Raw genomic sequence first — 24817 nt, forward strand, 5'->3', positions numbered from 1 at the left:
GAGAGTTTCCGAAAGGTTAAAGAGGTTGATGAAGGTTAAGTTTTTCCTAAGGGGAAGCATAGGAGCAGGGCGGTGTTACACGCAGAGCATGGATGCCTTCTTCATGAAATATTTAAACTGTGGACTCCTAAAAAAAAAAAAGCTTCTCTCTCATATCAACCCCCAGGGAACGTTTTTAGGGAAAGCTAAGTCCTTGAAACCAAATTTCCCAATTTACTAAACAGACACTCTTTACTGGCTAAAGTCTACAAGTAGAAAAGACAACATTAAAATCAACCACCTACAATACCAAGCTGCCTGATTCTGACTAATTTCTGGGTAAAACAAAAAGACAACCTGATGAGAGGGTTTGGAGGCAGGGAGCATGGGAAAAGCAGACAAGCGAGTGCTGCAAGAGACAGATAAAGAACACAGCTGATAGGATTGGTGGGAACCCTGAAACTCTCCTTTCTCCCTTCAGCCTCTTGTTTGTGGGAAAAGCATCCACATGAGCTCATCGTCTCAACACGAGCTCTGTTCCTGCTGCCCAGTCTTTTTATGACCAAAGATTCCTAAGAACCTACATCACCAGTTTTTCTCTATTCAGCCATCATTCTAAACCCTTTCTTTGTTTCACCCAAGTCTCAGCATTCACATATTCAAAAAGAGGAGATATTAGTTTAAAGCTGGCGGGCAGGGGGGAGACAAAACAGACAAGACCATTAGGTTAAAATGCAAACATGGTCTTCCAAACCACAGCATTGCTCATACGTTACCTATTCCAGTACGGAATAAATCCTGCGGCATACTGCGAGTTTTGCCGAAACCTAAAAGGGAGACCTCCTTTAATAGGATGGCTACAAGTAAATTCACCACTCAGTACACCTGCAGTTTATATCCAAATAAAATGGAGTGACTGAAGTAGTAAACAGATTCGTGTTTGACAGAATAATTTGGGATACTTTGTGTATGTGTGCAGCTACAGGGAAATGGGTCTCTTGTCTGCATTACATCATGAAACGTATACTGCTCAATGTTAAAATACCGACCCTACAAAGGAGTCATTTTGATTCTAAAGTATTTAATGCAAAATCTGATATTAAATGTTTTTATTTTGTCTATAAAAGGATTTAAAATAGACATGGTTTTTAACATATTATCTGTCTTTGTGTGGGTTAGAAGAAGAAGTTTAGTATCACTCTCATGTTGCCTAGCCAATTCAAGATGGGTCAGCTTAGTTCAGCATAAAGACCACAGCTTTCAGTTCAGTTGAGGTTTCATTTGATTTTTTTATGTCTAATGTTTAAGCATCTTAGCCGTGCTTCAGATCAACGACATGACCAGGGTGTAGCCCAGCTCTCGCTCTATGGTAGATGGGATACGCTCCAGAGAAAGAGAACTCCAGTGATCGTCTGGTCCCCTACAAGCAGACACTCAGCGATAGAGGGGTAAAAGACCTTCCTTTTAACAGGAAGAGACCTCCAGCAGAACCAGGCTCGGGGAGGGGCAGCACATCTGCTGTGTAGTTTTGCAGTAAATAGAACAAACACTTGAATAATGATGATAAGCTCAGGTCAACATTGCATTGCATACCATGCAAGAGTTCTGATTTCAGAGTTTGGTTTGTTTGGGATCATTGTCATGCTGTCAGCCACTTTCTCGCTGGTATTGGATGGTGGATCAAAAATTAGCGGTGTTTTTCTTTGTTATTCCATCAGTTTTAACAAGATTTTAAAAACCACTGTCTGGAATGCAGCACAAAACCATGACAGAGCCTCCACCGTGTTTTACAGATGACTATGAACACTCGCGGTTTTACGTGCCTCCTCCTGAAAATGTCAGATTTTCAAGTTTCATTCATCAGACTTATTTCTACTGATTTTAAGTCCACTCCTTGTATAATTTGGCAAACCTACCTGCCATTTCTCCCAGTTTCCCTTCTTTAAGAATGGTTTCTTAACAGCTACCCTCTGTGTCAGATCTTTGCTGGATTTCCCCCCTGTTTCTTAAGGATGTGACCTTTCAGACACTGTTCATTTGCATTTTCAGGCTTACCTCTAATCTTAGTCTTTAAAGTCTTTAAAGTTATATTGCAAACACTTTTTATACTTGAATGATTCACAGATCCTTGTTAAGAGGCTTAAGAAAAACTTCAGAAAGTTTGAAGAACTACTGCTCAAGACCACTTAAAAGATACAAGAAAGTCTGGCTCTTTAAAAGCAAAATATAAAGAAACAAAGAGTGGCTCAAGACTTTTGCACAGTAGCATATAGTTTTTTTTTTACAAAGTTGTACCATTACAAGCTGATTATTGTGGTGACAGTATTGCTGTTAGGTCGCAAAATCACCACTTATATACTTTTCTACAAAATTGTAGTAACACTACAGTAACAACATGCAAACAGTGTATTACTATGATACTACTATTACTATGATATTAAAGCAAAAATTAGGGTAATGTTATACAATTTTGTTATTAAGTGTTTTTAGACCTAAATATGTATTTATGTATAATATAACGTTTGTCTTACATTTTTATTCTAGCGTTATGTAATTTGAAACATCACTCCCATTACGAATCGATTAATTTGACATTTTCCTTTCAATTTTTTGTAGGGGACCCCAGGGAGCCAATCAAATTACCCAAGTCACACCCTTGTTGCTAATCTAATCACCTGCTGACTCTAGCATTAAACAAAAGCACAGAGAGAGTGGCATCAACCTTCTCAACTAATGCACAACTAAAACAAAATACTTAATGTCACATTTCAATGACAATTTAATTAGAACCAAGCAGCACCGCCTGCTCACGTTGCCTTTAAAACAATAAGCTATCACAAAGGCCCAACGCTGCGCGCAGGGACATGATACCTCACTGAGACTTGTGATCGCAGCATTTAATCTCATGAAATCTATTTCCCCTTAGCCATACTCATTAATTTGTCAGCGGGAATGTAAAATCCCCACAAAGTACAGAGTTATCAATATGGTCACATCATATGGGAATGAGTGATTATACAGGGAAGGTTTTACACACAGGTCAACAGACAACACAAATGAGGGAGCTGTTTTGAGAGACACTGGCTTCAGTAGGAGAGAAAGTGGAGCACAGGTTTATTCTAAATTGGCCACCTGAGCACTGTTCCCTCATCGCAATCACAACACTAAATGTCCAAATTTGAACCCTGGGCATGTTCCACTGCTTGTAGCCTGTAGCTCGTTATCTTAGACTATATATTTTACTATGCTGTGCAAAGCATGAGGCTGCGCACCGGTCCACCTGCGCACTGGCTCGATTCTGCAAAGTCACTGCTGCACACGAAAGACTCTAGATTCTTGGAGACGTTGAGGTGTCACGTATGCTTTTGGCTGTTCCTTGCCAACCCTTGATTAGATAGCTGGCAGCTCACTTCTACTGAAGTTTCACATTATAGAGGAACCTTTAAGAGACTAAGTGCTTGGAAAAGGTGACACTTTTCCCAAGAAGCAACAGCAGGGATATTTTTCAGGAGGTACAGGAGTTTCCTTTAACATGAAGACTGACTAGAATAAACTGTTTTCTCAAGGCTGCAATCATTTTAACAACCAACAGTATTTTTTTTAAAAAAAGAAGAAGATGTTGTTTGTATAGAAAGCAGTGATGTAATTTTACCATCCTTCCTTCAGAACGCTACATGCAAAAAAAACAAAACAGCGAAATTGTGAATAAAATTCTTCTCGTTTTTAGCACCTCTAAACACTTTAAATATCTCAGTCTGGCTGTGAGGCAATGTAATCTCTTCCAATCGAAGACATATATTATACAAAGTAAAGATTCCTTTTATGACAAATGAAAGGCAGTGAGTTTTGAACATAAGCTCGTTTTTTGTTGGTCTGTAGGATAAAGTCACATCAAATACTTTTCAAGATTTCTTTCAAATGATCTGTTCATATATTTTCTATTATTTTTTTTAATTTTCTTTTGTTTTGCACACTGAAATCTAAGGCAAAGTTTGAACATGAAGACCTTTTTTTTTTTTTTTAATATTTGAGAAATATAACAACATAACATTCTGACATTGTCACTAATTGTCTTTTGCAATGTGAAATGAATCAGTGTGTGCTAAAATATGAGACTTTACAGGACAGATTGTTTGTTTTCCTTGTATTTTAACTAGCCAATACTCAGACAGGTTCAGGTTTTTATCTTTAAAGGTTTTCGAGATTTTCATGTTCAAGCTTTGCCTCAGATTTCAACGTGCAAAAAAATGGTCTGAACGTTCATTTGATTTCCCTGGTTTTAAGGTTAATGTTGCTTATACTAGCATACATAATAGCATGTAAAACACACCATGCACCGCTTTACAAGTTTAAAGCATGGCCTGTGGATGTAGTTCAGCATGCCTGACCAGTGTCCCACGGGTCCATGTTTCACCTCCAAAAGAGGCAATCACCAAACGATGAAGCACAACATGAAATGTGTGTACAATATGCAGATTGATGCACTAAAAGTGTGTATCTGTGTCTGTGTGTTTGTTCGTGCTGACAGAACAGATGAGCAGCCACAACAAAGCGGGGAACAGAAAGTGATGAAAAGCCAGGTAAGCAGCGAGGGAGACTTTACCTGACGCGTCAAAACTGAAAGACATGCTAAGTGGCCGAATTACTGCAACGAGAAACGCCATGGACAGTTATTGTTTGTGATAGAGGCACATCAAGTCAAGACTTACTACTGTATATACAAGAAGTTGGTATTTAGTGAGAAAAGAATTGAAATGGCATGCTTATTGTCTTATTTCAGATCCCAAAGGTTTCATTGCTTTCATGACGAGCGATAAGAGGATTTTTGAATAAGTCAGCCAATGGGGAGACACTGCAGACAACACAGTACTGGGTTCAGTGTGTTAATAGAAGTTGCAGACACTTAGCATTATTGCGGCATACGACTTATACTCTGTTGCAAACAATATAAGCCAAAAAACAATAATAGGCATTAGTTGCAACACAAATATGAACGGTTAGGCAGCAGCAGTTACAATAGCACAGAGCATAGGCACAAAGTAGGAACATATAAAAGAACAGAAACAGTAATGAAGCTAGTGCACACTTCTTATGTGATTCTGAGGTGCAGGCATCAGATCCATACTTCAGCTTAAAACGTCTTAAAATTTTAGAGCGAAGTATGGTTGCATGTGTATGGGAGTGTGCACGTGAGTGTGCACCAACAGGACTAAAAAATACCAAGAGCAGGGACAATGAAGCGGGACGCCTCCTTACCCAGCCTTCCTCTGCGGACCTCGTCAGGAGAGACCGGGCGAAGTTTCCGTTCTGCTTTGATCTCCTCCAGGATCCGCTCGTGCAGCGTGGGAGGAGGCTGAGTCTGTGGCTTCAGCTTCCGAGCTGACACCTAAGTAGTGTGGGATGATGATGGGTGGCACGGAGTGAAAAAGGGAGCATACCAACACTGACACAAATGTACAGGGTTGTAGCCCGCAGGCCTGCTTCTCTTCGCCTCTTCGGGTCTACTTTGAATGATTGTTCACCTGATTGCTGAGAGATGAGAGCACTGCTGAAAAAGCAGCCTGCTAATCCTGCTGCAAGATTGATATCAGCACAGAATCCATTATTTCTCAGAATTCAGGCTGCAGTGAGACGTTAACACCCGTGTGCTTTACAGAGTCTGGATTTACAGTCGATCACATGTAGTGGAAATAGTCAAGTCTAATCATCGGGATGATTTTGGCTTTAGCAACAGCAAATCAACCTATAAACCATCTCCTGACATGAGAGTCACAGTGTTTCCCACAAATAACACCAGGTTAGAAGCAGGAAATGTCTTTGTTAAAAATCCTTATTTGTGTTTACTAATTTGCAAATGTGTAGAGGGATTATTGGTTTAATCTCAGTTTTAATGTTTAAATCAATCAGATTTGTCAGTACTCACAGGATTGAGAGGGGGCCTGGACCTGATGAACTCCAGGATGACTTCATGAGCACTTTTCTTTAATCTTGGTGGGATGTCTCCATTGACCTGAAGCAAAGGAACAATTGGTCTGCTTATATTAGCTCAGACAAACGCTGCTTCTTTTAGGAGGTCATTTACTAGATGGAGAACATGATGGATAGAAAAATTAAATAATCCAAACTCAAATAATAAAAAACACAATATCAAAAAAGTATATATGGACATTTTTAAATTTTCTGTTGCAAGACAACCAAACCCAAGACCACACACATAAGGCTGTGATTGATGATTATTTTTAATTATCATCAAGGCTGTCAAATTTTCCAGCGTCGTTCTCAGAGCCCAAGAAGTTAAATCATGCTTGGGTCATCTGACAGTCAAAGAACTAGTAATATTCAATAATGGTTCTAATATAAAAGCAATAATAATGAATATTGCCAAATGGAAGAGTAAAGTCATGCATATGGCTACGTTTACACCAAAGCAACCCGTCATCTGGTACCGTTTTCTGGAGCATTTCATGAAATGATTTGAACTGTGGTGGTGTGTTTTCTAGATGTGGACTTACACAACAATTTCAGGTATCACACTGAAGCCTAAGACTAAAAACAAAACTCAATAGTACACTAAAAAAGTGATTCTTTGCCCTCATAAACATGAAGCCATAATGTTTGAGTAAAATGCAGCTGAAATATATAAAATCAAAGGTTTATTTATTTAAATCATTAAGGAAAATATGTTTGGTATAAAAAGAATCTAAAACAATCAAGTGAAATTTCCATTGACTAGATGCCATTAAGTGTAACATAGCATGTAACATTTTCTGAGTGTATGCAGTCATCATTTCATCACATTAGTGAAAGGCACAGTTATACTGTATCCAATAATAATCAATGCAACCTTATGATTTTCATGACGCAAGCTTTTTCCTGCTGGATCAAAACAACAGTGCAGCACTGAGTGCAGCATTTGAGTAATATTTTCAAAGCTGCAACACATGTTTTGACACTGACCATGACTTTACGCAGTTTGTAGCGTTTGGACCTGATGTCATCCATGAGCATCTCATAGGGAGTGAGCTGGTACTCAATAGGCAGAGGGTTGTACTGACGCTCCTGCACCTTCTTCAGCTTGACTCCTTCACGCAGGTCCCTCATCACTTGAACCCAGAATCGAGCCTGAGAGGAGAAGAAGTAGTGAAAGAGGAACCCAGTGTAGAAAAGAGAGGCTAGCCTCTGCTTGCACACAGAACAGGGAAACAGGGCGCCATCATCATGTGCAGTGGCCATCTCAATCTCAGCATGGTTCCTGAGAAATTCTTTGATTACTGTGTGTTTACCGTGATATATGAATTCATGGAGATATCTTCACGTGAACATTTGAGGCTACAGTCAAAGGTTGAACATTGCATACCCAGTCAGCATTCTGTAACTCGTTCAGGTCTCGGCCAGGCTCCTCTGATGACTCCTCCTCCATCTTACGGAGGTTCTGGTGAAAAAGAAAGAGATCAAATATAAAAAGTGCTGGTTTGGTAAATAACAAGACATGGACTTCATCCAGTTCCTATAAGTAAGCTGTTAAGTGGCTTCACTGAAATAGCTTTGAATTCACAGCTACACAAATCTTTATTTCTCTCATGCTGCCTGTTATCCAGCTCCTGATGTTAGTCTCTGGCTTCAAACACTCACTATTAGTTCCAGACTTTTAAAGATCCCCCTCTGTAAAATCATAGTTTTCTTACTGGAAAGTTTTGCAGAAACTCAAGCTGTAAGAACTGTAAGCTCAATGCATATCTTTATTAGTATTATTATTGGAAAAAATAATAATTTAAGACATTATAATTTAATAATTTCAGACATTATGACAAGAAGTATGAAGTATGGAAGCAAGTCCCCTTTAATGTTCCCCTTTAACTTTTATATTAACAGGATGAGACCATAACAAGCTTGTAAAAAGCAGTAGACAGACTGAAAATGTGTTTCCTCTGGTTAATCTTTGCAGTGAGGCTGTCCTGATCATGTCACCGGAGGGGAAAGTTTGGTAAGACAATCATGGGAGTTTGCCCAGCTGACTGCCGAGTTAAAACCTCAGGTCACAGGGGAAATTAGAATTCACCATCATCCTACGGGGGCACAGCTGTGTTGACTGACTTATAACATCACTCGCAAAAGGCTTTTTGGTGCATCACAAGTCAATATGTCTACAGTGCATACAGTACTCCAGTCAAAAGATAACAAGATGGTCCCTGATGCTTTATGACAGCCCATCAAAATAAAGCACTGATAATCTAGCCAGTGAAGAGCATAACAACAGCTTAGTTCAACCGCTGTAAAACACCATTATCTCATTTGGATGGACAGCAAAACTCCAGATCAGATCAAAGCAACATATTTTCCATTCCACTTGAGCAGCTTCTTCCACGTGTTCTGCATTAATTAAATCATGAAAAGTAATCCACAATGTGAATGAAACCTTTTTGCTGCTAAAGGGGCCACAAAATAAAATATTCAGGGCATTTGCCAACTGCATGTAAAACCTTAGTAATTCTGCCTTCTGTTAATATTATTCATTAATTTTCTCTCTATTCTCAGCTGACAAGAAGCACGTAACCCTGAGCAAATAGGAGCACAAGTTGTCTGTGAATCACCACTAATTCAGCTGCTGTTCAGCTGCAGGAGGCATCTCTGTGGAAAGATAAAGGGGCTTTATTTGGCAGCGATGTCTGGTAGCAGTGGTTGGATGAAGATGGACTTTTTGAAATGTGTTTAACAAAGAACACCAAAACACACAAACAGGACAATGGGTTTGAAAGGAATTTAGAGACATTTGGTTCTTTACAGAATAATTACTGAGAGTCTACAGTTAGGTAGCAGGTATACGAGTCTGTACACGGACTAAACGCTGATTGATGTGTTTAGATTAAATAGGGATGAATCTATATGTCATTAGGGGAAATGGCAGATGCCGCTCATTTTATGCTGCTGCTTCTTATATCAGCTTAATATTAATTCTTAGGGCCTAATTTCTTTAACATGCAAAAGTAGATAAAATAGCATAATTTTTACTTAATCACAGTTAATTTCACCATCAAGCACAAACAAAATAAGACATGCTTTTGTTTTGGTGCTAGAAAATTTGAGCAATAAACAGTAAAGTGCATACTGCAAATGTATCCATCATTTTTGCCTTAAGAAAGAAAATTCTGAAAAAACATTTGCAACAGGTTCAGCACAAAAATCTGTGAGTTCCCAGCTTTTACATGCAAACTTGTCACTGTGCTCTCTTTGTAAGTACTGAGAGTATTTTTTTTTAATGCAACACATTATTAAATCTGCCCCTTATTGACTTCTTCTGTTGCATTTGCTGAATAGTCTAGATTGTATTCCTGCACAGTTGGCTATCCTATTCTATTTTTCTTGCCTCAAAGAAAGGACACTAGTAAGGAATGTCTTAGCAAAAAACAGTATAATGGCTATTAGACAGGAGTGTACCTTGAAGTGGCTTGCCGATTTTCACTTGCTAGTGCCTCTCACACATATATGGGGTTTGAAAATATAACTGCTACTGGAATTGTTAATCATACTTATGGTAAATAACTGTTAATAAAATCTGTTTACCGTGTTAACTTTTTAAATTTATTTGTGGTGACGTTTTGATGTTTAGCATGTTATGTTTACCATCTTGCTTTAGCACTTTAGCATGCTAAGGTCTTTTGACATTGCATGAGAAGAATGGCATAGGTGGTCACAATGACAATGCTAAGGTGATGTTTACCAGGTATAATATTCATAGTGTTAACTATTTTAAATATGTGTTAGCATTACTAAACTTGTTAATTAGCACAAAACAAAAAGTAGAGCTGAGGCTGATGGAAAGGTCATTCGTTAGCATTAGCATTATAGGTTCCACACATGAGTGCTGTTTCTATTATAGTATAAATGGTACAACATTTTATGTGGTACAAGAACCATTGCAAAACTATACAATGGACTCTAGTTCGTTTGGCACTTAAAAAAAACTGAGTACAAATGACAAACACAGCGATGGTAACGACTTCAGTTTACAATTACTGCAACCCCCAACTTTCCTCAAATGTAAGTTTCTGTCTTAGCCTGTTCCACTCTGCAATAAAACTCTCCTTTCCTAAGAGTTGCGTAACTGACCTAATCCTCCCCTGTATTCATTCAGATGCATTACACGCAGTGAAAGGGCAGCAGCAGTAGTGCATAGCAGGAAGGAACCCTGAGGTGAGACGTACAAACACATACACACAGCTCCTTAAGGAAACTGTTCCAACCCACAGCTGAGCTCCAAAATGCTCCCAAGGAAAACAAAGTCCACAATGACTCCTGCCTGTGATCTTAATGGCTGGGTAGAAAAATAAAATAAAAACAGAGCAACGAGACATGACTTGAAATAAAAAAATGAGTCACTAAGACATCTTTGGTAAAAGAATCACGTTGTCAACTGGCATTACATTTGCTCTCAAAGACTTTTCTTTAGAAAGATTTAGAAAGATCTGCATTGTGTCTGTGCAAACCTGCTAATCACCGATCTCTAGGGAACATTATTAGAAATCACCTGCCAGGATCCCTGCCTACAACAGGCATTACACCAACAAAATGCTGTGGAGAGAATTAATCCTCGGTGGTATGAGAACAACTTGTTAAAATATTATGGTGCAAACCTTCCAGCCACTACAATAGGACTGTTTTCATGATCATGCCAGGCTGAAGGCTAGCTATGAGAACCTGAACTCAGCGCTCTTGGAAGACTGAGAGTCAGCATGTCTGCAGATTTAGTCATCTATGTCTGACATGCACGACAAACATGTCACTATTTTTTTCATGGTGGCTCACTTCAACCTGTCAGCTGGGAGGGTGTCAGTACATGGCATGTCACCCGCACACAGCACCCTTGCCTTACCAGTTTATATCAGAATTGCTACTGCAAGTGTTTTACTCTTAATCATCACCGTCACCATAAATGTGTTGCTATTTTGTAACCTCATAGCTTGTTCTTGTATAAGGAAATCAGTAGTTTTATTTCTGTTCCCATTCCTCTATTCTATGTATTCATGTATATTAGAATTAATGAGCGGCCAATAAAATGAAGACAATAAAATCTTCATTTTTAAAGCTGTGAGTCAGAATCATTTGTGGTTATATCACAGTGTGAGTAATGTAGGTTGAGCACGCATGTATATTCATTCATTCGCTCTTTCCCCAGCCATTTCCACAGATGCCTTTCTGCATCAGCTGACTGCCTTCTGCGCTGTCACACAGTAAACAGGGCTTTCACACACATACTGTCTTCATGTCTTTGTGAGTCACATTCATGTGTATTGTAAGCTACAGTCCAGCCTAGTGATGGTGATATAACTAAAAACCATTCAGGTGGTTTATAAGAATCTTTGGTACTTAAGATAAGATTTATGGTCGTTACATAAAAATTGTCTTCTCTGTCAATAGTTAGTTAGTTGTTCTCAGGGCTAGCCAAGAGGTCAGCTGAATAATTAGCTGTGAGTCATAACGTTATTATCCATCATTAAAATTTTAAGTTATGCAGATTTTCCTCCGTTTTGTCTTTTATTGCCTTTCTGACTTTTGGCTGATGGAAATTCTTGTTTAATTTGGACACAGCACAATTTGTCATGACATCAGTCATCTTAGGCAGACAGCTAGCTTCCGAGCATGAAGAAATCTGTGAGCCAGTCCATCATCAAATTAGGCTGTAACAGATCCAGCTAAGTCAATTATGAAGGTATCCTTGCAAGATATTTGAGAACTCTTTGATTAAGTAATACTACACTAAGTATTTTTGGCTGCAATTAATGTAAACATAGCTTTTTACTATAATACTGTAAATCCTATGTGTGTTAGCAATATCAAAACATATACTGATCAAGCATAACATTATGAGCGCTGACAGGTGAAGTAAATAATGCTGATCATCTCTTCCTCACAGACCACTGAGTCAGAACATCTCCAAAACTGCAGCTCTTTGTGGGGTGTTCCCAGTCTGCAGTGGTCAGCATCTACCAAAAGTGGTCCAAGCGGTGAACCAGCAACAGGGTCATTGGCGGCAGTGTGATTCACGTGGGGAGACAGGGCTTGCCAATGTGTTCTGATCCAACAGAGTTACTGTAGCTCAAATTGCCAAAAAATGTCATCCATTCTGATAGAAAGGTGTCAGAATACACAGTTCATCACAGTTGGTTGTGTATGAGGCTGCATAGCTGCAGAACAGCCAGGGTGCCCATGCTGACCCCTGTACACCAGCAAAAGCATCAACAATGGGCGCGAGAGCATCAGAACTGGACCACGGAGCAATCAAAGAAGGTGGTTTGGCTAGATGAATCACGTTTTCTTTTGCATCACATGGCTGTCCGGGTGCATGGCTGTGGCTAACCTGGGGAACACCTGGCACCAATGGGAAGAAAGGAAGCCGGCAGAGGAAGTGTGATGCTTACAATACAATACTCCCTTATGGCTGTGGCCTCTCTCAGCAGGATAATGTGCCCTAACACAAAGCAGTAATGGTTCAGAAATGGTTTGAGGAACACAACCACACGTTTGAGATGTTGAGATATTTGAAATCTTGGCCTCCAAATTCCAAAATCTCAATCCAATTGAGCATGTGTGGGATGTGCTGGACAAACAAGTCCCACCTTGCAACTTGCAGGAGTTAAAGAATCTGTTGCTAACATCTTGGTGCAGATACCACAGCAAAACTCGATGGGTCAGGGCTGTTTTGACAGCAAAAGGACTCACACAATATTAGGCAGATAGCCATAATGTTATGCCTGATCTGTTTTATCATAGGACCCTACCTCTTTGGCACTCTTGATCTTCTCCAAGAAAGTGCGCAGCTCTCTGGTTTCTGTGTACAGGGCTCGGCACACTGCCTGGTAATGACTGGGTGCATCTGACACACTAGGTAGATGAGCTGTGCACAGCTAAAACAGAGGAAGCAAAAGGATTTTCAGTTCACACTTCACACAGCTGCACTGAAAGAAAATCAAAAACAACAATCAACAATACATTTACGGTGACACACAATTCATTTCTAAATTTCACGCTCTTACATTCACTTCATTAAGTTTCAAGATTTTCTTTGTGATTTGTTTGTTTATATGAAAGCCTGATCAGGTTTTCAGGTCATTTATGACTTTATTAATTTATTGATTTTGTGCTAAGACAATAACAAGCTATTATTTTGCAAAGCATTGTATTAGATCAGATAATTTAAAGTATAGCAATCTAACAAAAGCTGGCATGACAATGACAATAATTAATCTGACTATTTTGATTGCTGGTTTTATGGCTACAACAACAGCACGCGTTTAGGCTTTAAATGAAGTATAGATAGTCGTATCAAGCTAGCACTTAGCTAATGGATCTCAGTGGCATTATATAAAAGCAAAATACCAACCAAAAGACACTTGTAAACAGCTGTTATTGACTGATGAACACAATTCACAAGACAGCTCTGCCTGAGGTCAGCCACACTGCTGCTCCACAAACACACCCACAGCGATGACAAAATATGCCCTTGTTTCTCTCAGAGGAACAGAAGGTACCTTTGGCCAACGCTCTGCATGCTCTTGGCATCCGTTTGTCCAGACTGCAAAGATTTCACTAAACATGGAAAACACCAGACAACTTTCTCATTTTAGAAACTTTAACCTGCCAATAAGTGTGGGAGTAACAGAAAATAATGGGTTCAGTTAAGTGCACATAAAATTCATTTTTTAAATACAAAATCAAAACAGTTCCATTGAGTGGATAAATATGGCTCTAATCTAAAATAGTGTCATCGGGGGTTAGTACAGTAGGACAAAAGGTAAACCAAGGAGCACGGGGGGTGAATGGTCTCAGGGGGAAAAAGCAACAATTCAAACTGACAGCTAGAAAGCCACAGGCCAGACTGCCACACCGCTCCCATGCATCTCCTTGGAGAGCAGTGTTGGTGTGCATGTGTGCACTTGTGTGTGTGACTGGGTACATAGTTATTACGTAAACAGTGCACAGGCATGCGAGGACTGACACAGTGACTCTGCTCCATTGGACAACAGAGATGCATGCCTCCCAGCAAAGATGAGCCTGGCAGCCCGAGTGCACTGTGGTCCTGAGCTCTGCTTTCACTGCTGAGTTTAATATGTTGAATATTTAATAGTTTAATTTTTCCACACAGACTTTTTCCTAAACACTTGCCCTCTTTGTTTGCATTTGTTCCTGGAATACCTTGGTAGATGATGTTTTCCTCAAGAACTGGAGAACCGTTTTAGCTTCACACATAGTAGAGAAAATGTTTTATAAATGTGTATAGTTCCAAACACTTACACCACTCATGTCTGTTTGGAGAGATTACTATTTTATTTCACTTTCCTTAGATTTGGAATTATGGATTTTCACTTGCAAACGAGTGATTACCTGCTCTAAGTAGGAATTACATCGCCTACGTCTTCCATTACTGGAATCATTAAATTATGTTTTCTCCCAGCTGTTGCAGGAATCCTTGATCAAAAAAATATTTTATATGTGACTGACAGTGATGGGAATAACAGCGTTACTTTTTCAGTAACGAGTAATCTAACTAATTACTATTCCTATCGTTACAACGCCGTTACAGTCACTAACAAGAAAATGCGGTCCATTACTATTTTTCAACAAACAGACGGTTGAAGCTGTGTTCAGCTTACCACATCTTATATCAGTTGCACGGAAGTAGCTGACTACTAAGTAATCTGGACGCTACCGCACTCCCGCGGCGGTAATCACGATCACTGTCTAGCACAACACCTGGAGCTAAGGGGGCAAAAAAAGTGCTGCTGTTTGACTGAGGAAGAATAAAGTAGTCGTGGTAAGACAATCACATGACCACTTAAAGACAAAACAACAAGGTGATATATACCAGTTTTTAAATTGTGTTGATAGGCCACGTAAAACCAGAGTTATGATAAACAATATATACGCCACGTTTTTTCCTCAATAGTTTCGTCACGTTTACTGTCTAAGGACAGCGCTAGCAAGCACTCTCTGCTTATGAGCAAAAACAAACAAAAAAACAAAAAAAACAAACAAACAGCGGAGCTGAGTAGCCAAACATTTTTTGCCTTCCAAATCACTCCAGGTACTTTACTGTACATTTATACTGCCATATTTGGAATACTGTGTGGAAATCTGGAGAAATACATACAAAACTTCACTTCAACCATTATGTAAAATTCAGAAAAAAGCAATCAGGATCATTACTAAAGCAGGATGTAGAGATCACACTAACATTATTTTCTTGAAGTTTATGGATCTTGTAAAATATAAAACTGCAAAAATTATGTACAAAGCCAGACATAATATGTTACCAGGAAATGTACAGAGGATGTTTTTTGACAGAGAGGGGGGCTATGAATTGAGGGGAAAATTAAATCTGAGGACTCTTAAAGCACGGGCAAAGGTTAAAACCTTTTGTATTACCAATTTTGGGGTAAAACTGTAGAACAGTTTTCCTGTGGTCCTACAGCAATGTTCAAGCATTAGTCAGTTCATAAAGATGTTTCGAAAACTGCTTTTGGAAGAATATGAAACTGATAAAGTTGATCACCCATTGTATTTGTAACTATGCTAAATTGTATCTATCACTGTAGCTAATACATGTCCTTCATTCCTTGTTTATTGTGTGGTGATGATGGGAATTAGGGGTAACAACAAATAGTGGGATTCAATAGAATGTTGAGCACGGGGTAGTGACTAATAAGTATGTTATACTTCTTCCTACTTCATTTCAGACTTAATTGTAATTTCATGTCATTTAGACTCTATTTTATTTTATGTATTTTCTTTTTTTTGTTTTGTCTGAGCACATACGTGTGTGTATTTACATATATATTCATATTTGTACATGTAAATGCAAGTATGTGTACTTGTATATGTCGTTTTTTACTGTATATGTGTGAAATAAAGATACAATAACAATAACAGCTGATTGGTGGACCCTCAGGCTCTTACCCAGCACTAACTACTGCACCTCCATTCTGCCCTATAGGATTAATGTTTTCATGGGTGACCACTTTGTCCACTATTTGAAAAGGCTGTTTTACCTCATGTCTTTTACAGTATCAGCCCACTTTAAGACAGCTTTCTCTTAACTGGCCAACGTCTATACATAGTGCTTGTGTGCCTGTGTTTCTTAGCCGTTTGGTGCCTTGCAGAGATGACCTTTTAGGAGTAGATATCTGCTCAGAGAAACTGTTAGTATATCAGTATGCAGAGCATACTGCCTCGGCTTTTGAGGGGATTACTTTTACATACTTAACACTTATTAACTAAAATTACTTTATCTCTTGGCAGTATCCTTTTTAACCACCAGCCATCAGTGGCTGAACATACATATTAGCGTCCACCAGCTGCTTACATTGAAAATATCTCTGTAGCCACGAATGCCAGAGACGTTATCAGAGTCCTCCACCTCGTCCTCTTCCTCTGTGGCCTCGTAGCCTTCGTCAAGGCATGCTTCCCTCTCAGCCTCAGCCATGTTAGTCATGAGATCAATGAGCTGCTCTAGAGGAGGACTAAGCTCCCTTTCCTCATTCTCCTTCAGCCCGTAGTCCAGAGCCTTGTAAATCATGATCCCCAGAGACTCGAGCACCTGCAAGACAAAAACAACTAGTTTATATGCTATTACTAACTCATGTCTATATGTTTATTAGAATCATCTGTTTTCATTAATAAATAAAATGTAACATTTGTACATCTAACATGCCTTGATCATTTAAAATAAAATTCATCTATAAATATGTTGTATCTGATAATAAAGATGTGCTCATAATAAAAATGATACTCTTTATTATACATTTACTCTTTATAACTGTTAACCATTTGTCACATAATAAAAACAAATATAGATTTGTCCCTTTGTTATTTAATATGATCCCCTCTAGTGTATCAGGCCTGAGCAGAACACGTGCAATGTGTTGACTGCACGGCTATTTGCAGAGGCAGCTTCCTCTGTCACCACACAAACACTCCCTCATAAAGATCATATGCACAATCAATATCATATGCATACAGTCATGTCCCAGTCTGGTCCCATGTAAAGAAAAAGACACAGTAAAGGCTTTATTTAGGGTGTGGCTACTTTTTCAGCCCCTCCCATTTTAACCTGCAGTATCCTCATGTTTGTCAGGCAGATGATATATAATCAGTCACTAAGACTGTAACTAGCTGCTTGCTTGCCTCTTACCATGTACCAACAGCCATCCCTATTGGCTGAAAATGACTGTAAAATACTCCATGTCAGCGAGAACAATAAATTGTCTTTTTTCTGTCATAATGAGTCACACCTTTTATGTACAATAATTGTATATTAGTGTAAAATTAATGATTCGAGCAGTTTCAGCTGGTCATTTACATGAACGTTTCTGTGAATGAGAGAGCAATAACCTTTATGCAGCTGTATGCAAACCAATCAAAACACTTTTAAGACACTATACTACTTTCTGTGGCTTCATCACATGTTTGGGTTGTAAACACAAGCAATAAACACACATTTATATTGAACAAATTTAGCAAGAATCAGCCTGTTGTGACCTTACCTCATTCAACAATAATACACACTTGACAAAAAGGATAAACATTAGAGTAACTATGCCAAAAAATTCTTACTAGGTGGATAGCTTTTGTCAAACCAACAGCGGCAACAGCAGCGAAAGCTTAAAAAATTACAGAAAATTACTTTAAAAAATCATATATTATTTTCTTTTTCACAGGCTGATGCATGTAGGTCAGGAGATGGTGCGCTTGAGTTTTCCTGGAATTGGGGAGTCATGGTGGATAAAGCAGACATTGCCAAAGCCAAGATAAAAGAGTGAGAAATCACAGAGAGGATTATTCTGCAGCCCTGAGCACTTAGACAAGACTGAGAGGGGCAAAACACTGGGAGAAAAGACAGTAAGAAAGACATGGGACGAAATCAGAGGAAATAAGGGGAGGTCAAATATCAGGAGACAGGAAAAGAGGAAAAAAACAGATAAAAAAAAACAGGAAATGATATGTTGAGAGGTCAAAGGGGGCAGTAGAAAGGTCAGGCACAAGGAACAAGTGTGTGTGTGTGTAGGCATGAAGATCAAGGGCAAATCAATGATTGCTCATGGAAGGAGGAGTCATATGAGACATCCCCCCATCAGTGGGTAATGGCTGAGTTTTCTCAGGGGGAAATGAATGCGACCTCTTTGTCTGAGCTCCACCTGGGCCCACACCCACTGACAGATGAGACATATTCAACCCAGGATGAACACACCCCACACCCCAATTTAACCAATTATCAATGCATAGTCACCCCACAGTATGTTTTACTCAATAATGTTTTAACAGTACGTGTTCAGTTTGTGGATTTTTAGGCTCCTGTTTCTTATCTCCTCCTCCTTCATTATAAAAAGCCACACCTTAAAGTATTCAGTCAAGGTCTGAAACAGCATTTGATCTGCAAAATGAGATTAAATGGAACAAGACGGACTACAGCGGATTCAATCACATTTTTTTCTTCACAGCAAAGAGTATTGAGGGACTCACATTGAGATATATTATTCTCCATTTTGCTGGAGTGGGTGTTTAGTTTAAACCAGCATCAGGACCAGAATGGTGCTCATTTAAAGAACAAAAGGCTCATCTTTATAAGCTGTAAGAAAACCAGGCAATGAAGTTTGGTTACAGAGAATTATAACAAATAATCTAAATAATCCTTGGCATAAAATTGGCATTACAAAGCAAACAGATATTCCGGTATTTTACAATCCTAGCATCTCTTTTCCTTGAATTGCAACTTGAAAAACAAAACTTTCAAAATGAGCTCATCATTTAAGGTAAAGGAGACTAACACATTCTTGACAAATAATAAACTGCAAATTGCGACTAATGGACAAACCTGAGCTGTCCCTGTGACTGTGAGGCTAAAGCAAACATGTCTCCATTCTACTTTAAAGTCTCCCTGAATGGTTCCCAGGCTTTCGGGCGACCAAGCGGAATGATGAGATGGAAAGGAGGAAGCAGGGGGAGTAATACTACAGCTTTGTATAAACTTGACCTCAGATACAAGCACCAAACATCTAGCAGGATATGATGCGAGCACAGAACCTTATATTTACATGAATCATGAAACATTTAGCCTCTGTCCTAATTAAGTACATTATTGATGTATGTCTGTAAATATGACCAGGTTTCTGCTGCCACGTGTTCACTGTTTTAACATAAAGTTTCCTGCGGTCTGGAGTCCAGTATATCACAGCTTAACTTGTTAAAGTTGCTTACATTTCTATGATCTGTGTCTCTGTTAGAAATATGACTCATTTTTGTTAATATACATCTCCTATCTGGAGATAAAATAAAGTTAACTAACAGTCCACTTAGCCAATTAATATTTTCAGCACCATATATTAATAGACACAATTCAATCCATTTTATTAATATGTAGCAAATTTAGTTAGACGTGTATGTGTGAATAACCAGTTCAGGTAAAAACAAACTCAAGACAACAGTGTCTGACTGAGGAAGGCTAGGAAGGACCACAGATGGAGAGGAGGCTGGCGGTAACAATGCCTATGAATGTGGCAATGAATACCAGCTGTAAGAGACAGTGACTCACACTAGCTTGAGATATTTGGCTTTGGGTGGCCAAACACCAGTTCCAGCTTTACAAATTGAACAACGGCTGAAATGTGTGAGCTCTGCTCTCTAATATGCAAAAGCACTTATCAAAGGGCCATAGTCTAATTACCTAGTAAAGCCTTTCAAATTTGGAGGATTGTAGGAACAATGTGGGGATTTTAAATACTTATATGTCTTAATTACAGGGAGCAGAGAAATTAGGTCATGTCTGTGGCAGTAAACAGGAAACAAGAACTGGAAATCCTTTTTTTTTTTTTGACAACGACAGGTGGAATTTAGGATCAGTGACAGTCCACCTGGTGTCATTTTATTTTACAAAGCCATTGTGGGTTTGCCTGGTATGGTGTTCTTAGGGCAAGGGTTTCAAACATAGGGCCCACATATGAGTGCGAAATAGCAACAACATTTCAAAAAAAGACCTAAACCATTCAATAATAAATAACTGCAAATAAAGACAACAGTCTCCTTTTGGTTATAATCGTCATGACTGAAATCAAGTATAGCATTAGTTCCAGGCCAGGAAGTCACGGTCACACCAGCTGATCTCAGGGCTAGCTCACATTAGCTACAGCCTCAGCTGAGGCTTCTACCCATCCTACTGGCATATCTCCTATATATCCACTGTTTCATTTTCTAATCGAACATTTCTCTTATTAATCACTCCCTCATAAAGTTATGCTATGCACAATGTGCACCAACTTCTACTTCACAAGTGAAGACTGTCTATTTAAGTTGGGGAAAAGAGAGTGTCTTTATTTTGAGTCTTTTTTTTAGGAGTTTACCTTTATTATTGGCTACTGAATTATTACAATTGCTGAACAGCACAAAATGCAAAGATAACAGGTGCTTTGTGCTGTAGTGTCCTGTTTTCCTCCTAAGTTAGGGAACTGTGTCACTTAAAAAGCCTTAAGATAGCACATCAAATGTTAAAGCTTACATGTTTTACTCGTTCTTTGGAAAAAATATACTTATCATGATTGTGATGCCAACAACGCCTTTCTTAATGGCTACATTTTGAGCAACTTGCTAACATCAACATGCCAGTGACGTGCTAGTGATATAGAGTCGGGGCTGAGTGGAATATCCTTTCTGTTGTCAGAAAGAAAAATATATGTCTAATCTATTTTATTAATATTAGTTTTAAAAGGTCAGAGGGAAACCAAATAGTAATACTTCATTATACAAGGGAAATCAACATGCCAGACCATGGCAACCTTTTCAATAGTCATCGAGTATTTCAGTTTTAATATGAGTGGTTCACTGAATGATGTTACATCCCTCTATTTCTTTTCAGACCACTTGCGGGTCTTCCAAGACCAGTGTTGGGTCACCTTACATTTTTCAGTAACAGACTAATGTAACTACTGTACTACATTCATTCTTCAGTTATTTGCACACTTAGCAAATAGATTTTAAAAAAGCTAGCTAAGCACCCAAAATGATGTTATTAAGCTGAGTAAGACACTTAAGCAGCAGCCATCACTGAAATTCAGCAGGTAACAAAAGCAGTGGCAGTGGCAATCACTTCAGTCTCCTTGGGCTTGTTTTCACCTTTATCTACGTATTACAGAAATTTAAAAGCAAAAGATCATATATGTGTCCTCATTAGGATAAGGATTTGTGTTGGCATGTGGAACTGAAGTCTAATTTTATATTGTTAACTAACAATTTGTTTCAGGTAATTTAAACACAAAAGTAACGTGATGCAAAGTGTAACAAATTGCTTTCTCCAGTGAGTAATTAAGTAACAAACTGGATTACTTCAAAAAAGTAACACAAAATATATAATGTGTAAAAGACATAGAGATGGCTGAAATCAGATAGAACAGTCATTTTTACATCTAAACTAAAACTGTTAGTTTCTGCTGCTGTGGTACTGTTTTGGCAGTGCCACAGCAGCATGTCTGCCACACCTTCAAAGTCTGACAACAGAAATCTGAACTTTTTTTTGCTTCTGATACTGACCAACATAATAATAATAATATATGTCAGTGCAGTTCTCTACATCGAACCTATTTTAAAACAAGTGAATTCAGTGAAATTCACATGATTACAAAAAAGCTGAGGAATAAGAAACAGTGCAGATGACTATACGTCATATGTCAAAGCATAGGCTTTTTTCTCTTAGGCATAAATTTTTTTCCAGTTTCCTGGCCACGCTGCTCTTGGCTCTGACTATCATATGACTGGGAACAATTACCTTGGTTTTCTTGGAGATGTAGAACCCAGTGAGTTCACATATAGAACAGAGAAAACCTTTGAACCACACAACATTCTTTCCCCCGTAGTAGTTTGCCTCTACTTTTATACTGTCTGTTTCTCTTCTTTCATGGCAGCACAAGCCTTAATGGGAGAGTAAATGCAAATGAACATTAAACTCGCAGAGAAAAGACACATAACATCTGACTGAAATTTCTGTTTACATTAAACACTGGATGTGATGTTAAACTCTAATCCCTTTCATGGCGTTAAAGCTCAGGACTTGAAAGAGCACAAGGTATGCACGGTTAAACTTTGGCAGAGGGGAATGTGATGAAGCATAATCCACAAATGCCTGAGGTTACACAGAGTCACAGGACTAGGATGCTCTACTGAGGGGTCAACAACAGCCTTTTTGCTAAAGCAGGCACACATAATCATCATATTTATGTCGAAATATCTGCAACTCCAAAACAAAAAATGATCCATTTTCAGTGAACTCATCTATTCTGATTATCAGGCAAACAGCGTGAGGCTGCCTTATGCCGTGTTGGTGAATCCAGTTCACTGGCTATGAAGAGAAGCAAATCATCTGACATTCACAGCCAGATCATTTGCAAGAGTTCCTGCTGTTTGAAGCCATGTGCAGATAATGCCCATCACACATATGCTCTCGTTCAGCTAGCTCTGGGCTAATTCTACACTGCATGCTATAGCAGAACGCCTTCAGTCCTGCCAAGCATCAAGCAGCTCCACCAACTTGCAGTAGCTTTCTGATCCATTCTGCCACACACTGCATTGTGAGAACTCATTTGTGGTGCAAAGCTGCTTAGCGGGGATTTGTCTATACAGTTTCCCATTCACTGCTTCTACAGCGGACTGCATGTGTATGTGCTTGGGTTATTTGCTGACAGTCCATCTGTTATTGCAGCTCTATTACACGGCAATCCAAGTCCTCAATGCCTTGAAAACTACTGCGCGCTATCTCTAATAAACTGGGAAGAAAAAGTGTGGTAACTGCAGTGACAAAACAGTTCCTAAAAATAAATAGCAGAGACGCCAACCCCTCTGTACTGTAAGACATTTCCAGAAGCTATTATCACGATCATTAAGAGCAGCTGATAATAGTGCAGTGAGAGTGCACACTGTCAGTTTTACAAAGACATTTAATTAAGGGTGAACATTCTCCCAGAGTGCTCATCAAAGGAGGAGGCCTTGCTGGGTGACATTTTAACTAGTCAATCAGAGTAGCCAGATGGGAACTCTGCAGCTGAAAGAGGAAATAGGTTGGTAGAATAGACAGACATACAGTAGATATAGACTTTATTAATCCCATATTAAATTTATTACAGCAGCACAAGGGTCAGAAAGGAAAAGAGAATTAGTGATATATTAGAAAATAATAAAATAAAAAAGTAAGTAAGAAAAATAAAGTAATAAAAAAACCCAAACTGCTAAAAATGCAGAATCAATAAAATACTATATAATAGTAATTTTTACTGTGTACAAATTCTACTTCATATAGTATGATACACTAGAAGACATGTCACAGAGATATTTTTTTTACATGTACATTAAGTGCAGTGGGAATGATATATATACATGCATTTGTTTGTAGGTATTTATCATGTGTGCATATTTTACAGTCAAACTGCTGTTGGCATGAACTGTAAAAGTAACCAAAACAGAATAACTGCTACAGCCGCTCTGTGTTTCAAACGGTCAGTTTACATATCAGCTTTGGAAGACTCATCACGGTAAGTCTTGCTCAGCCTGTGAAAACAGTTCTGTAAAATGTCCTGTCGATCTACAGGAGATTTTCAGTTCCTGAGAAAATAACCCCTGGCTTTGGATTAATGGCTGCAGATTTAGAACAAAAAACTGTACACAGACCCCAGAGTCTGGAAAATTACAGGAGTTTGTGAGGCAGCAGTGAGGCTACACAAGCTTTACCTATAGCGACTAAAAATCAAGCTATTTTAGCTTTTGTTTCTTTATTTCATTGTAATAAACCTAGATTTATGTAATGGTACATTTGTCGAGTAATCCCTTAATACTACTTAATACTACAGTTTCCTTTTGCTTGAAGGTTAATTTAGAGGAATGTTCAGTTTTTCCTCCACATGAGAGCTGATGATAACTGTTCGCTTGGTTCATAATTCATTACTTTGCCTCTTAATACCAGCGATCAAGGCTCATTATCCATCTGTACTGTGATGTCATGTCCAGCACATCTTTTCAACAACTGACAGAAAGTAAGAACAGAAAGTAAGGACCTATACGATTAAGAGTTCATCCTGATACCTCGAGCTGAGGTCTCATCATCAGCTACAAGGACACTTGGAGAGAACATCACTGGCCAAAATCAACACCCTAGTTTATGTTTTCACCACCTGGCTACTATTTTTTCAGTGTTACCTGTGGTTTGCACCCTAAGGTAGACCAATAATGATCTGATTTCTCTCCCTAGGACAGAGCACTGCTCTTCTATCTACTTTAGTCTTTAGTTGTCCTTCAGGGCTTATGGCGTTACTGGGCCTCACAAGTTTATATATATATTTTTAACAATGAACAAGATGATTTGACCACTCTTAATAATTCTGCAGTCACATACCTAGAAGCAGAGATATTAAATGCAAATGAAACACAGAAGTTTTCTCCTTAATTTCTCATAAACTAACAACAAACCATGAAACTCTCCCTGCTTGTGAGAAGTGGATAAACTCAGAATCTTAGTTTCGTCCTTTTTCTATCAGGACCGGCTCATCATAGCATGATGTCGATTCCATTTTTTTCGCAGTGCGTTTTTTTCCGCATGAATTCTTCTCAAAATTTAAATAGTTTTGTAAATCTGAAATTACTTCAAGGTATTAAAAAGCACATCTCATTCCTGTATCAAAAAATGCCCAGCTGTCAGTGGTTGTCATGACATCAGGACACTAACCACAATTTCGCTGCTGAACATGCAAAAAATGTGTCAATACCAGACTGGAGACAGTCTGGTATTTGTTTTATTGGACTGTTCAGGTCTTTG

The 24817-nt window shown here is 38.7% G+C and overlaps 1 protein-coding gene across 8 annotated transcripts in view; it reads right to left on the reverse strand.

Annotated features, from left to right (window-relative positions):
* The window catches only part of LOC146508036 (protein spire homolog 1-like), a 38618-nt gene that overhangs the window by 7362 nt on the left and 6439 nt on the right, over positions 1-24817 (reverse strand). For 2 of the 8 annotated variants that reach the window (XM_085177380.1, XM_085177385.1), the window contains exons 3-10: positions 16337-16570; positions 12756-12881; positions 7337-7411; positions 6937-7101; positions 5903-5989; positions 5236-5365; positions 4583-4624; positions 756-806 (exon numbers count right to left, since the gene is read on the reverse strand). In XM_085177380.1, coding sequence (XP_085033506.1) covers positions 756-806; positions 4583-4624; positions 5236-5365; positions 5903-5989; positions 6937-7101; positions 7337-7411; positions 12756-12881; positions 16337-16570 — 910 coding nt within the window. The remainder of the gene's footprint in view (positions 1-755; positions 807-4582; positions 4625-5235; positions 5366-5902; positions 5990-6936; positions 7102-7336; positions 7412-12755; positions 12882-16336; positions 16571-24817) is intronic. The other 6 variants (XM_085177381.1, XM_085177386.1, XM_085177382.1 and 3 more) reach the window with 3 other exon arrangements.

Source organism: Neolamprologus multifasciatus, chromosome 11 (genome assembly GCF_963576455.1).
Source record: "Neolamprologus multifasciatus chromosome 11, fNeoMul1.2, whole genome shotgun sequence".
Taxonomy (NCBI): domain Eukaryota; kingdom Metazoa; phylum Chordata; class Actinopteri; order Cichliformes; family Cichlidae; genus Neolamprologus; species Neolamprologus multifasciatus.